At 41.8% G+C, this 13444-nt stretch overlaps 1 protein-coding gene across 10 annotated transcripts in view; it reads right to left on the reverse strand.

Moving 5' to 3' along the window:
- Positions 1-103: 103 nt before the first annotated feature.
- Positions 104-13444, reverse strand: part of PLEKHG1 (pleckstrin homology and RhoGEF domain containing G1) — a 139462-nt gene continuing 126121 nt past the window's right edge. For all 10 annotated transcript variants that reach the window (XM_075498997.1, XM_075498996.1, XM_075498993.1 and 7 more), the window contains 8 exons: positions 12574-12607; positions 11458-11553; positions 10088-10126; positions 9586-9608; positions 8485-8703; positions 6746-6862; positions 4250-5924; positions 104-3308 (listed from right to left, as the gene is read on the reverse strand). In XM_075498997.1, the coding sequence (XP_075355112.1) occupies positions 2206-3308; positions 4250-5924; positions 6746-6862; positions 8485-8703; positions 9586-9608; positions 10088-10126; positions 11458-11553; positions 12574-12607 (3306 nt within the window). In that variant the 3' untranslated portion in view covers positions 104-2205. The remainder of the gene's footprint in view (positions 3309-4249; positions 5925-6745; positions 6863-8484; positions 8704-9585; positions 9609-10087; positions 10127-11457; positions 11554-12573; positions 12608-13444) is intronic.

Consider the following 13444-nt stretch of genomic DNA (forward strand, 5'->3'; position numbering starts at 1 on the left):
CCTACGGCCGGCAGGAACCACCACCTCCCTCCTCCCCCGCTAATAAACCCCAACCTCCACCCCGCCTCCGACCCCAATGAACGGAACCCAAAGCTTTTGCATTCTCAACGTTTATTAAAAATACTATGAAATGGTCCCTGGGCGAAGTTACACGCTAGCAGAAGTCCCTTCTTCTGTTTGTTTGAGTCGTCCACACCCCCCCCACCCCCAACTCCACTGATTGCATGAGATGCGAGTTAAACCCCATTCCCCTAGCTGTTTAAACAAATCTAGATGTGCGCGGGTAAAGCACAGATTTAACGTCTATTCCTATTTACAATACTTTACAAGCTATATTAAATAAATACGGGCTCTGCTACGGCATCTTAAATATGTACAACATTATTTCTCAGTCGGATTTTACTCGATAGATGCGGGTCCTATCACAGTGGATGCACTGACTGTAACAAGTATCCCTGTGGTACGGGCTAGTAAGTACCGTGACCAACCAGCCCTCAAAATAGCAATTCCTAGCCAATGCAAGATAGGTGCGGTAAATAATTTAATCCATTCTAACAAATTCAAGTCCTTAAATCTTCGCCTACAAGTAATTAGCTGTACACTGATAACTTCAGGTTTTCCTCATGGTAACCAATGTAGTAAATAGTCAGCCCTTCTGGAAATACAGTGCTCTGTAGCTGAGGGGAGTGATATGTGGTTAGTAAAAATCGCATTTCAAGGAAACTCCTTTATTTAGTGATATGTTTAAGTCGGTACTGGCTTTATCCACGTAATCTGAAGAATTTAAGCACCAAAAAAGAACAACAGTCACACAAGACGATCAGTGTAGATGTGTTTAGGCTTTCCTTTAGGTACGATGTTTTCAAGTAACAGAATCCAAAGCTGTGCAACAAAGATGACAAAGGGGAGTAAATGTGCATCGTATTGGAAAGCCTGTTCTTGTTGTAAATGGCAGCATTTATTCTATTCGTTATTTGCAAAAGAATGGAATGTATCATCATTTTTTAAGCTACTTTCACTGTACATAAATTGGATTAGATTCAGCCCTGGCTGGTTTAGAAAACACATATTTTACCTCTCTCTACCAGGAAAGGTCATTTCCTACTATGGGAGATACATTCCCTGCGGAAGGCAGTTTGTAACTCAACCAGCAGTATCGCTGAAACACCCTATGGGCCAAACATGCCGCAGAATTGATATCTCACCCAAGTATCTGGCCAAGCCCCATTTTTTCTCGAGGTTACTGACTTTGGGACTCAAGTATAAAACACAGCTACTTGGCAAATTCACACCCAGTGGCCTTCCACTGCTGGGCTCTGTGCTACAAGATAACTCACAAGTTTGCCTGCGTGTCACAAACATCACGACCACTGGAGGTACCAAACCCGGTCTAGTCATCCTCACAAGCAGCAGAGCTCCCCTCCTACTGCCCAAAACATCCTCCAGGCAAGGACTGCGTCACATCCACAGGTTCACACAAAAAGCTGCACTGCCCATCTTCGGCCTAGTATGCAGTTACAGAAAGTAGAAAAGACTTCAGACACAGAGATACCAATCTGTCATCCCTCACAAGCACTAGGACTAGATTTTGTTTAAAACATTAAGAAGCCTGTTCCAAAGTAATGTAGCGTATGCATTGGTCCCACACACTTGGAATCTGTCTGACGAGAAGTAACATGCAAAAAGCATGTGCAATTGCACACGAAGCATGTTGGTGTAATTACCAGAAACCTGCTCAGAAATCTGCACAGTCACAGCAGTAGCTGCTCAGCTAAAGGCTCCCATATGTAACCAGAGTAATCACGTGGGTATTGTGGACGCAGAACACTGGTCACCAACTTGAAAGTCCGAATACTAAGGTTTCCACATGATAAAATGATTTAAGAATCACATGGCATCACACTAGGTTCGATGGTAAGAATCGAAGGGTATCACATCTAACAAGGGAAGAGATGCAAAGGTTCAATAGGAGATGAGAAGTCCACCTGCGCTACGGAGCAAGACCCTAGACAGTGCGCACGTGGCCTTTTTCACTTCCAGGATTCTAAACCATTTTCAAAAAGATACATTTCACATCTATTTACAATATTACTGTGATACAATGCCTGATTGTGTGATATTATGGAAATACATGATACCAGTACTGACTGTCCTAGTATATACTCTGTCATGATAAGGCAGTACAGCTAGAAATTACTGAAAGCATCAAGCAAAGCTACTTGAACTGAGACACTGAAACTTCTCCCTTAAAGACTGGACAATATTCTGCTGATTGGGAGATGGTACTCTCCACAGGTAGTCGTTCAGTTTATCCGAATCACTATATGCGGTCAGATACGGGGTAAGCGCGTGTTTGCTGCTGGCGGACTTTGCAGGAGTACAAGAGACAGTTTTGCCGCAGAGCGTTTCAGAAGGAGCAGCATCTGCGTTACGCAGCTTCGGATCCAGTTTCCTTGTTTGGTTCTGAGAAGTCTCCAAGTCAGATCCCTCATCTTCAGACTTTATTTCAACATAGTCATCATCATCCCCTTCTCCTTCTTCAGTATCTTTGAAATTAGAAAAATAGTTCTGAGTGGCCATCTGTGCCGTCAGAGGGGAGGCCCTGTTCACTCTCAGGACTTTTTGAGAATCCTGCAGAATCATATCTGAACAGTTTTCAGGGATCTGCTTTCTTGTATCAGGCCCTGTACATCCCGAAGCAATACCCAGTGTTTGATGGGCATTGAATCGGAAGTTCCTATTCGAATGGAGCTTTTTCTTGTCCATTTCATTAGGATATACAATTGATTCTCCAGACCTGTTGACCACAATTGAGGAAGATGACTGCGACCTGCTGTATGCCTGTGGTTTTACATTGCTTACTCTTCTCCCAAGGGAGTTATAGATGTGATCCTGATGTAAATTTTCTTTGTTTGGTTGGCTTATGATGGCACTCCACCTCTGCGCCGGGACATGCAAACGGTTAGAAATCTGAAGGGAAGGCACCGAGCCAGCTGATGGCAACTGCCTCGAACTGCTTTTTGTACCAGCTTCTGTATGCGAGCTCTTGGACTTTGGGTCTTGGGATTCAGGCCATGGAGAGAAGTCGGCCAGCTCACCGTTACTGTATGTGGAGTGCAAAAGCCAATCTTCTGCTCTTGAGCATTCACTGGCAGCCTGGGAACGGGGAGGAGACACAGCCATGGGCGTGGAAAACCTCCCGGCTGGTGGCTCCTGAGGGGTGGCCCAGGCATCCTTTTGGACCTTAGGCAAACTTTCTCTAAAGACGATTTGGTCATAAAGCTGGGAATATTCAGCTATTCTGGCACCTAGAAAGGAGAGAGAATTAACTGAGCAGAGGCAAGCAATTCATTCGAACGAGTCACGTGAAAATTTAAAAATCCCAAAACGCTTTGTATTGGCCAAGAGAAGAGTTAACAGCTGTGTCAATATCTTCAGCGGAAGAGCTGTGCATTGCATTGCATTCCAGTACATTGTATTGCAAAAAAGAAGCATAAAATGTCTTGCAACAGTGAACAGTCATGCAGGATGCAATGTAGCACACGGTTCCAATAATACACCGCTTGTTTCATGTTAAATGGAAAAGAACATTCTGAAAATGGCCTGGTAAATAAGATATTTAGGGACTTTCATAAATATCACAAGAAGGCAAGAATGACACTCTAGTGCATGGAATCCGCTAGCTCCATGTTTCCAATTTGTTTCAGTTGGCTATGGACAAAAATAGTTCCAAAGCTGTTGCGTATCCATGACTTTGCACATCCATTAGAAAGAGCAAAAAGACCAGCTCTTTCTTATCTAACCCCATTCCTTATGCTTATAAGTCTGATGTGGGTGGTACCTGAGCAAATCTACATGCCTTGTTAGAAGGTGAACATACCTGAAAATACACCTTTTTAGTCAAACTCTGATGATCACACTATTGAAGGAAATAACTGCTTTTCTGTAAAGAGGCCAATAGTGCTTCAGGCATAAGTTCTATTTCCAGCCTAAGCTGAATTGATCTTTCCTGACACTACCCCACTATTTATTCCCAATTTTATCAAGTAACAACAAGAATTTGTTGCAATATAAAGGACTACTCGTGTTAGAAGCAGTCACAAAAACTCATTTCAGTGGTAACACAGAAAATGCAATACTGATACTCAACTAGTAAGGTGGGGAAAAGTCTTAATCTTCCAATTCAGAACACAAATTTCACTGAAAGTTGCTAAAGAAATATATGTGCATAGAAATATTTTTGACATACCAATAGCAGGACCACCTTGTTTCTTCTCCTCCAGAATGGCAGCAAGATCTTTGTGTTTCAGTTTCTGTTGTCTGCTAGCTTGCTGTTCCTGCTCTGGACTTTTAACTTTCAAAAGCTGGTTAGCCTTCTTAATTTTTTGACTGTACTGCCTTGCCATCATAAAAACTCTGTTCTTTGTTTTATCCACAACAGCCAAGTCATTTTCCATGCCCTCTGTATGCGCATTGGACAGAACACTATTGGCAGATTCATATGGACTATCTACAAAAGGCATCTCACTGGAGAAGGAAGATCTGTTCAGACTCATAAAAGAGTTCTCCTTGCATGGTGTAGTGTCTTCAAGCCTGAGATTAGCCTCGCTTAAGGTGGCAGCCCTGGGCTTCACAGTTTTAGTGAAAACAGGAGTTTCTGGCAGAGAGAGAGTAGACAGTGAGTACTCTACATCTTTACTCAGTTCGGGTGTACTACCAGCGTGCAACCTCTCCTGCATATCATCTTTACAAACAGGAAAGGCTGCAAGTAGACGGTCTCTTGTCTTTTCCTCATTCTTCTTGATGTAGTTCTCCAGGTCATTCCAAATCTCATCGACTTCCTCTGAGAGTTTATCTGCTGCAGACTTATGGGAGAGTGAATCTGAGTTGGAGGAGCTATCTACTAAGCTCAAATAGTCATTGTCGACAGGAACATGATGGTAAGGACTTTCATCTTCACTGAACTGGAGACTCTCTTCAGAAACAAACTGCCGTAGATTGTCACAACATGCAAAGTCTTTTTCCAGGCCCAGAAAACTCCGCCTTTTAGAGCATTTTAAGGGCTCACATTTAAAATTCAATAGTGGCGTTTCTGGAAGCACTATGGTGTCATAGATGTTGTCTTCAACGATCCTGAGCTCATCCAAACTTGAAGTAGGTGCTTCTCTACTAAGTAGTATCTCATCCCCGCTAGCACGAATGGAGGCTCTGTTTTGATTTGCTGTCCTCTTTTTGGAGGGTGAATCTAAGCTGCTTTTGTTTTCAGCCTCATAGAGAGAGTCTCTAGCAGATCTCTGGGGACCACGGTCTGTCTCCTCCCTTCTTGTCAGACCCATCAGCTTTAAGTCTTCATAGCTTATATTATCATAAACATGTTCAATGTCATCAATGGTCAGCTCCTCTGAAGATTCGGGATACGCATTCATACTGCTCACCTCTGCTCTCTTCACTTCCCTTCGAGAACTGCGCTCCCCCATTTTATACCTGGCGCTGGCTGGACACGTGTTACTTTCACCAGCGCTACTGGCCCGCCTAACAATTTTGTGACGAGTGGGGCTAGAAGTCTCGTTTTGATGCGCTACCCCCAAGTGCCAGCTGCACGGCCGCCCAGAAGAACCCCTCCTTTCTCCACCGACAGCTGAACTAGCGTTGGATGTAGACACTGATGGTACAAACATCTGATAATCATCTTCATCGTCTTCATTCTCGTAAGGTGGACGCCGGCTGGGAAACAATGCCTGCCTGATCTGATGGTCAGTCCAGATGTTTCTGACAGAGGTACTTCCTCCCAGGATATTCATGATTAGCGAGTTGCTCTGGGGTGTGCTGAATTGTCTAGGCAACTGTGGCTGTCTAGCTGTGCAGGAAAATGGAAGATCAGTATTCAACTGGGTTGACTCTTCATCTGAAGGGTCCTTGGAGCTCTGTGAAGATTTGAAATATGCAGGTAACATTAGCATATCCCCTGCAATAATACAGTGATTCCCTCCATTCACAGAATTGCCATAGCACCAGCGTGTCCTGCAGCACGGAGTCAGGTGGAGATGGGCAGGGTGAGCAGGCTCCTCTCTAGAGAGCCAGGGAGCCAAGGTGGCAATGCCACCTAATCCTTACCATGGCTCAGAGTTCACTCTTGGCATTTAATAACATCTTACTTCAAATACAAGACACTGGCTTATGTTAACACATGAGTAATTAAAGGCAAATTTCTTTGGCAGGAGTTAGATTAAACCTTTTATGCTAACTCTGCAGTTTCACAGTTGGATTAAGCTAATCTGACTCTGGACTTGTGCCAAAAGTTTTGTTCTCCTCCCTTTCCCCTTGCCTATAACCCTAGCAGAAAAGTATGTTATGCTCTCTAGAACATGCCAGTGAAAATTTCATTTCCTTTTTGGAGTAAGTTTTCATCCAGCTCAGCTAGCAGATCTAATTTACAGCAAGGCCATATGCCTGCTGATGCTAACATGAAGGATGCTGTAGATGTTCCTGGCCAGAGGTTGGGAAAGAGAGGGAAAGATAATTCCTTTTGGCTTACATTAATGCTGATTGGTTTGGTTAGTTGGTTTTTTTTCCCTGCCCCAAAAAGAACAGTCTTTCATTATAGAGATGAATATTTCAATGATATGAATATTAATACGTGACATAAACAGAAGATGACTTATCTGTCTGCCCAGGAAAAACACAGATTGCTTTGACCTATCTATGATGCATAGCAAAATAGAAGTAAAAAAAAAAAATTATATACCTGTGTTTCACACTTCTTGAGATTAATACTTCTCCGTTTTTCAACATTTTCAGCAGCTTGACTATTAAGTCTTTTTCTTCCCCCTTTCGATTTCTGCAATGAATTTTGCTGTACTCCCTGTGATTTAAAAGAAAAGAGCAAGGGAGGGGTAATAAAATCTAGTTCTTTGTACAGTCTTGTTCAGAAGAATTACTAGCAGCTAGAACAGGCCAGGTATCCACACCAGGAGGACAAAATGCTCATGAGTAGTCAGAGCACTGCTACAGGAATGATTCAGAGCCTAGAAAACTTTCTTTACAACAACCAATTAAATGGTATCAATCCATACAGCTTGCCAAAAGGGGTTGAAAGCAGAATCTCTGTATGAAAATATAGATGTAAAAGAATAGATAGAAACTGGACAAGGGAAAGGGCTTAATCTCGCAGCCAAAGTTATAACAGAAGAAGACGGTCACACCAAAATTCAATTTTCAAAGTTATTTTTGGTTTTAAAAAGCGGAGGGGATAGCCTCACTATCACTTGCAGTCTTGAAAACCAGAAAGAGCTCTAAACTAAAAAATATACTGTCATCCAACTTCCCAGAAAAAAACCCCAACAAACAGAAAACAACAAACGTGTTATGTGTTCGGCAGTGTCCAAATTAACTCAGAGCGAAGGGCATGCATGGTGGGAACAGGGGAATCTGAGAAAGTATTGTTGCCACGCCTAGGATTAAACACTAAGCTACTCTTATACATTTTTACGGCGATATTCTTTTGCACTTACTCATTCTTTTGTACTTACTCATGTCAGGAAGAGGGAGAATTACAAGACACTGCACTACGCTGATATGGGACACTATTTTATCAAAGATTTACAATGCAAATAGTGTAATTTCAAAGAGGAAATGTGCAGTAAGCTTCAAAAAGAATTTCAATAATAGGTTTTGGATAATTCACAGAATAAATGGACCACACAAGGATATGACCTCAGCATCAAATAAACCAAACAAACTGAAAATCTAGATTCTTTAATACAGCCACATTTCAAAGCTGGGGTTTTAGTCTTTCAGAAGTACTACATATGTGTGGAAACATCATGCAGAGTGGGGAAAACTATCACCTGTGCAGTAGTAACAGACAAAGACTCTCATTTTCAGAAATCCTACTCACAACTTCTCATATTAAAATTCACATGTTCCTAGCTATTGCCAGCAGCTCACAGGTCAAGAAACATCACATCACATGGGGCACTGCCTGAATCCTAACTTACTATTCAAGTCCTTGCTTTGGAGACCTGAAGGCACTGTCTCTGCATGGGGCCTAAAAAGGTTTCTTTCACGGCATCATCAGCTGGAGGAGCAAGGAAAGGTCAGTTGGGCGCAACAGGTAAAAGCAATAGCTTTCTGTCAGAACTAGGCTTGAGGAGGTAAAAGCAATAGCTTTCTGTCAGAACTAGGCTTGAGGAGGTAAAAGCAATAGCTTTCTGTCAGAACTAGGCTTGAGGACTGCAAAGGACTAAGTAAAATCTCTTCCAAGCAGTGGGGATTTCTTCCTCTGTGTAGGGGCTAATTTTACATCTACTCTGCTAAAATGCAAGAGAGAGTTGTGTGAGGTCTAAATAAAAATATTTCTAAGGAGAGAAAGTTGTAAACACTTGTAACACATTCCTGCCTCTTTGCTGTTTTACAGATAATTTTAATCCCTCTTCCATCCTCCCCAGGAAAAAAGGATTTTATTTTTTCCCTTCTTTTTCCTACCTGTTCAGAGTCCTCTTCATCATCAGCATCAATTTGTTCCGTAGCAGAAGTCTGAAGATTTTCGTCCTGATCGCTGCTGTAGGCTGGCTCAATGGAGTCTTGAAATTGGCTCTCCAGCCCACTGGGTTCCAATGGAACCTTCTTCCTAGAATTCAGCAGGGCTTCATTTGATCCTAGTTTGGTGGCTTGAGATAGTAGGGCTCCTTCAATATTGATCCGCTTAAAAAAAACCCACAAAACTTTGATTAGAAGTTTAAAGAGACTATATATTTTAGTAAGACACTGTTTTACATCAGACTTATAGACAGCATTTAAGCTACGTTCAGTCAGCTGCACTGAAATGAAATTTATAAAGAAATAAGTAAAGCAATCAGTATTTTTCCATAGAATATTTAGAACAATATATTTCCATAGAATATATAGAAAATATATGCAAAACCCCCCACCCCAATCATGGGCTTCAGTGTTATGGCATCCCAGTGAAGTCATATCTAATGTACCCTGTTTGTAAATCCTCCACACACCCTCACTTTAAATTCCATCCCAAATAAAACCCTAGGACCTGAAATTCAACGTGAGACTTTCAAACTGCACTGGGAACTTCATTACAAATTCTTACAGAAAATGTAAAAATTAGAAATGCTCATTTCCATCTGCTTAAGCTTTATCTGCTCTGTTTTGTCATATATCATGATTTATGTATCTGATATATATATCAGAATAAGCTGAAACTTTCTAGTCTTATTTAATAAATGCAAAGACAATATGCTCCAAAGAATAAGCACTATCTTTATACACAGCACTTCCATGATTATAGTGGTATTTTTAAGTACCCTATAGCATTAGTAATTGATTGCACTGTATTATAAAGTACAAGAATATATGGATCATTCATTTTTTCTTTATTAGATATTCCTGAAATAGTTAGCTATATTTCTATTGCTTTCATTCCAGTAATCTTATTGGAGATGATAAACAACATTCATGGTTTTGTTTCCGTTCTTAAAATCAACACAACCAAGAAGATGCAGATTCTAGAGTAAATACCATGCTCTAAGTCATTTGAATGTGCTAAAACAAGAAATATAAGAAATGGCCTACCTTCTGCATATCTGGACTTATATCTGAAAACAGAAACATATACTTCATCATAAGTGAATAATCAAACTGGTGTCAGTCTATGCCCATTTTAATGCTACCCTAATATCCCAATCACGAATTCTGAAAAGGGGGTTAAAGGCAGCAGCAATTGAGCAAACAGACTATAGGGTCTCTGATAAAACAGAGGTAGCATGAGCTTTACGACAGCTCCACCTGAGGTCCTGATTTTGCAACACTGATATGACACGAGCAACTACTCGCAATGGCCAAGACTCTGTGTGTTCAGTTGCTGGGATGTTTACAGGACCAGAACCCCAGTGTGGAAAAGCAGACATTAGATTTAAATGCTAACATTTTGTTTTCTCTGCACACTTCCTCCTCCTCCTCCCCCCTGTCCCCCCAAATGTATTTAGGGAAAGTTATAGGAGAAAAGGATCCATCTTTACTTGTTCTACAACGTACAGAAACACTGGGTCAATAAACAGTAGACGAAGTAGCTTACCATTTGACTTCAAAACTTTATGGACTCTAGATGAGGGTTCTGAAAAAGACAAAAACATGTTTAAGCACTTCATCATCTTAAAGAAAGCTATGGACATCTTGGCCAACTTTTTATAACATGGATACCAAAATTTAAGCTTCTGAGCCCTTGCACTGAAGCCAGATTTTAATTTCTTAATCACCCAATTTCCTCACAAAAAAAAGTATTTATCGAACTGTCAAACCCACAGCTGTTACCAAAGAACATAGATGTTTCTTAATGCAATAGCAGCTGCCATCCATACAAGAAGCCACACATAAATTTTTATCCCATGTTAAGATTCCTGCTTTCAAAAGACTTGGTTATCTCTGTTATTGCTCTAAGTTGCTGGAATTTTCCTCTTAGAAGTATGTATGAGGTACAAACAGCTTAGCAGGGCTTTAAAAGTGTAAGTAACGGAATGTTACATAGGAGGCCATTTGATCAGTATTTTCTATTATTCCTTTTACACACAAAGCAGCACCAATGCAATCCTGCACCTCAGAAACAAAGGAAGACCATAGAATCTTAGAATTATAGAATGCTTTGGATTGGAAGGGACCTTTACAGGTCATCTGCTCCAACCCCCCTGCAGAGCAGGGACAAGATGCTTGAAAGGTAATTAAAACTTGCTTGTTTTTCAGACACAAATGCTACTGTATGAAAAATCACTGCATCAACACTCTCACGAATCTTGTTTAAGTCACTCCCAATACACAATGTTACACACTCCAAATTGGAAAGGTCTTTAAGTAGCTGAAGAGGGGAACACGGTGACTGCAATATGAAGTCACCCAACTACACAGACATTGGTAGTGGCTTCAAGAGGAAACTAACAGTAATTATGGATGTACGTTTGAGCTAGGAGGAAAAAAAACCTGAAGTCAGCATAACCACCTCTCAAATCTCTATTGTCCATAAGGCAGACATTACACTAAGTAAAGATAGTAATGATGTTTTGAAATAATAAGCCTATCATAATCAGGATGGAACCACTTCTGAGATAGTAATTATTACGGGGGGGGAGAAATGTCAGATTTACTTAATGTGACTGGCTTTCCTGCATATGCATTCTTTTATCCATTAGAAAGTATCAACCATTTTTTTTGTTGCATCCACTATTAGGAATGTATATCCATGAAATTAAATGCAAACAGTGGATAAAAAAATAAATTACACAAATAAGAAATGTCTAATAAGATGCTCCACCCATATCTGAGAGATACTGTGCCATGTTAAACCTGCATGGAGTGCAGGTTAAAGACCAATTCCACATGCCCAGCCTCACCCAACCCTAAACAACCCTGCTTGTTTTTCCTTTTGTCATCTTGGTGGTAAAGGAATTTATTCACCTGATTTCCTTCTCACTCTGTGAGGAGCAGTGCCTTCTTTAGGCTGGTAGGATGTTTTCATTTCTCCCTCGGGGCTATAGTGGAAGCCTGGGTGATCTGTGGAACAAGCAGAGGCACAAGGAATAAAAGAGTGACAAGGGTGTCACTTCACACGCCTCGGCAGCTCTCTTTGGAGGCAGTGCCATCGTCCCTTTATGACTGATACAGCGGCACTTCATCAGAGCCTGAAGCGACACAAGCAAGATATGCTGCTGTAGGGTAGCTGTTAACCGCCCAGCCATGGAAACGCTTTGCCCAGTCAGTTGTGCCTTGCTGCAGGTGGCTAACCCAGCAACATTTACCCACCCTCATCATGTCTGTTTGCCAGTTTCTCAGTCAGAGCCTTCCTGACCAATTCTCTACAACAGCAGCTACGTAAATAAACAACAAGCCCACTTCACTCCAAGACTTCCTCAGCATTTATATCATTGGACTATTGTTCTCATTTCCCTACACTGCTAGGGATCAATGGCAACGTGAAGAGCTAACGAAGCTCGCACCAGCAAAGGCAGCGAGCAGAAGATGCAACAGCAGGGACCGCGCGGGTGGGACTGCACTCAGAGCGCAGACAGCAGCATCACACGTGCTTTCTAATGCTGGCTCCTGGGACACACACAGGTAAACTCTTCAGACATAAGCACAAGCCTCGCTGTCCTCCAGCTGCAGGTTTGCCAGCACGAAGTCGTAACACTGCTACATACTTCTTCAAGCTGCGTTTGCTTATTGCTAGCCCTTCAGTGCGACCTAGCCAGAAGGAGTTTATGCTACAACACAGGAAAGATCATACATTTAGTCAGCACGGAGTCAGCAAAAGAGAGCGGCCAGTGCTTATAGAAGGTCTTATCTGCCTCTTCCTTGCTCATCATGAGACCTAACTTATTGGTTGCAGATCAGTCAGCCCAATGCCTACAGAGCTCCACAGGATCTGCACCCAATTTGGGGTTTTCCAGTAAGGTCATAATTCAAGGAACATAAGCCTGGCCGCCTTCTGTCTCAGATGAAACCAGCAGTTAAAGCCAAAGTTTGAAGATGGTTTTATTCATTTTTTAAAACAAAAGTGAAAAAGAACCAACTTACGAATGGCATCCATTTCTAGAATTGCCTGCTTGGCCTGAAAGAGAAAAAGTAACACATGAAAAAGTTAAACTGTAAGTAGAAGGACAAAGTACATTGCATATTACAGACAGTAGTGAGTTTATATGTAAACAACAGCAAGTTTAATTTTTGAACTAATAAATATGGTTAGCAGTGTTATTTTCTGTCTTCCTCTGTGCGTTGGACACATTACATGTGTGCAGAAGAATTTTGCTGGCAGGAGCTTATCAGAGCTTATCTTCAGGGCTTCACACAAAAACCTGTTGTTCACTGCACCCGGCAGCCCCGTCTTGCCTGCCCACCTCCCTTGTGGCAGGGCAAGGGGAGGAGCGCGTACCTACCGCACCCCTGGTGCGAGGAGTTTCTGGAGGATGGAGCGGTGGCACATCTGACCGCAAAAACTACTGTGGCTTCAAAGATAGGGGCTACGCTGTGCTGAGATCATGCTGCACACGCTGGGTCTCCTCCATGGAGACTTAACCCTCCAGAGATCTCTCTGCAAGTCCCAGAACTTAGAGCCGTCGATACACGTCTCCATGTTCTGCTGGGAGCGGCACAAGACTGGCTCTAGTATCCGGGAATCGCGGGGTTTTTTGTGATTCACAGAACATTTCCTCTCTAAAAATCAAATAGCTTAACTCCTTTATTATCTTTCAACTCTAAAGTTGGCACAGAAAACGCTATCAACCTTGCTTCCTTTAAGAGTTTCCTTGAGGAACGGCTATTAAAAAGAAAATAAATCATCATTTGGTTTAAGTAAGATTGAACCTGGATAAAAAGCGTCTCATGACTGCTTAAAATTTGTCACTTTTTTTAAATAGGAAAAATAATCTGGATGTTTTATCAAGCATAT

The sequence above is a fragment of the Mycteria americana genome, chromosome 3 (assembly GCF_035582795.1).
Source record: "Mycteria americana isolate JAX WOST 10 ecotype Jacksonville Zoo and Gardens chromosome 3, USCA_MyAme_1.0, whole genome shotgun sequence".
Taxonomy (NCBI): Eukaryota; Metazoa; Chordata; class Aves; order Ciconiiformes; family Ciconiidae; genus Mycteria; species Mycteria americana.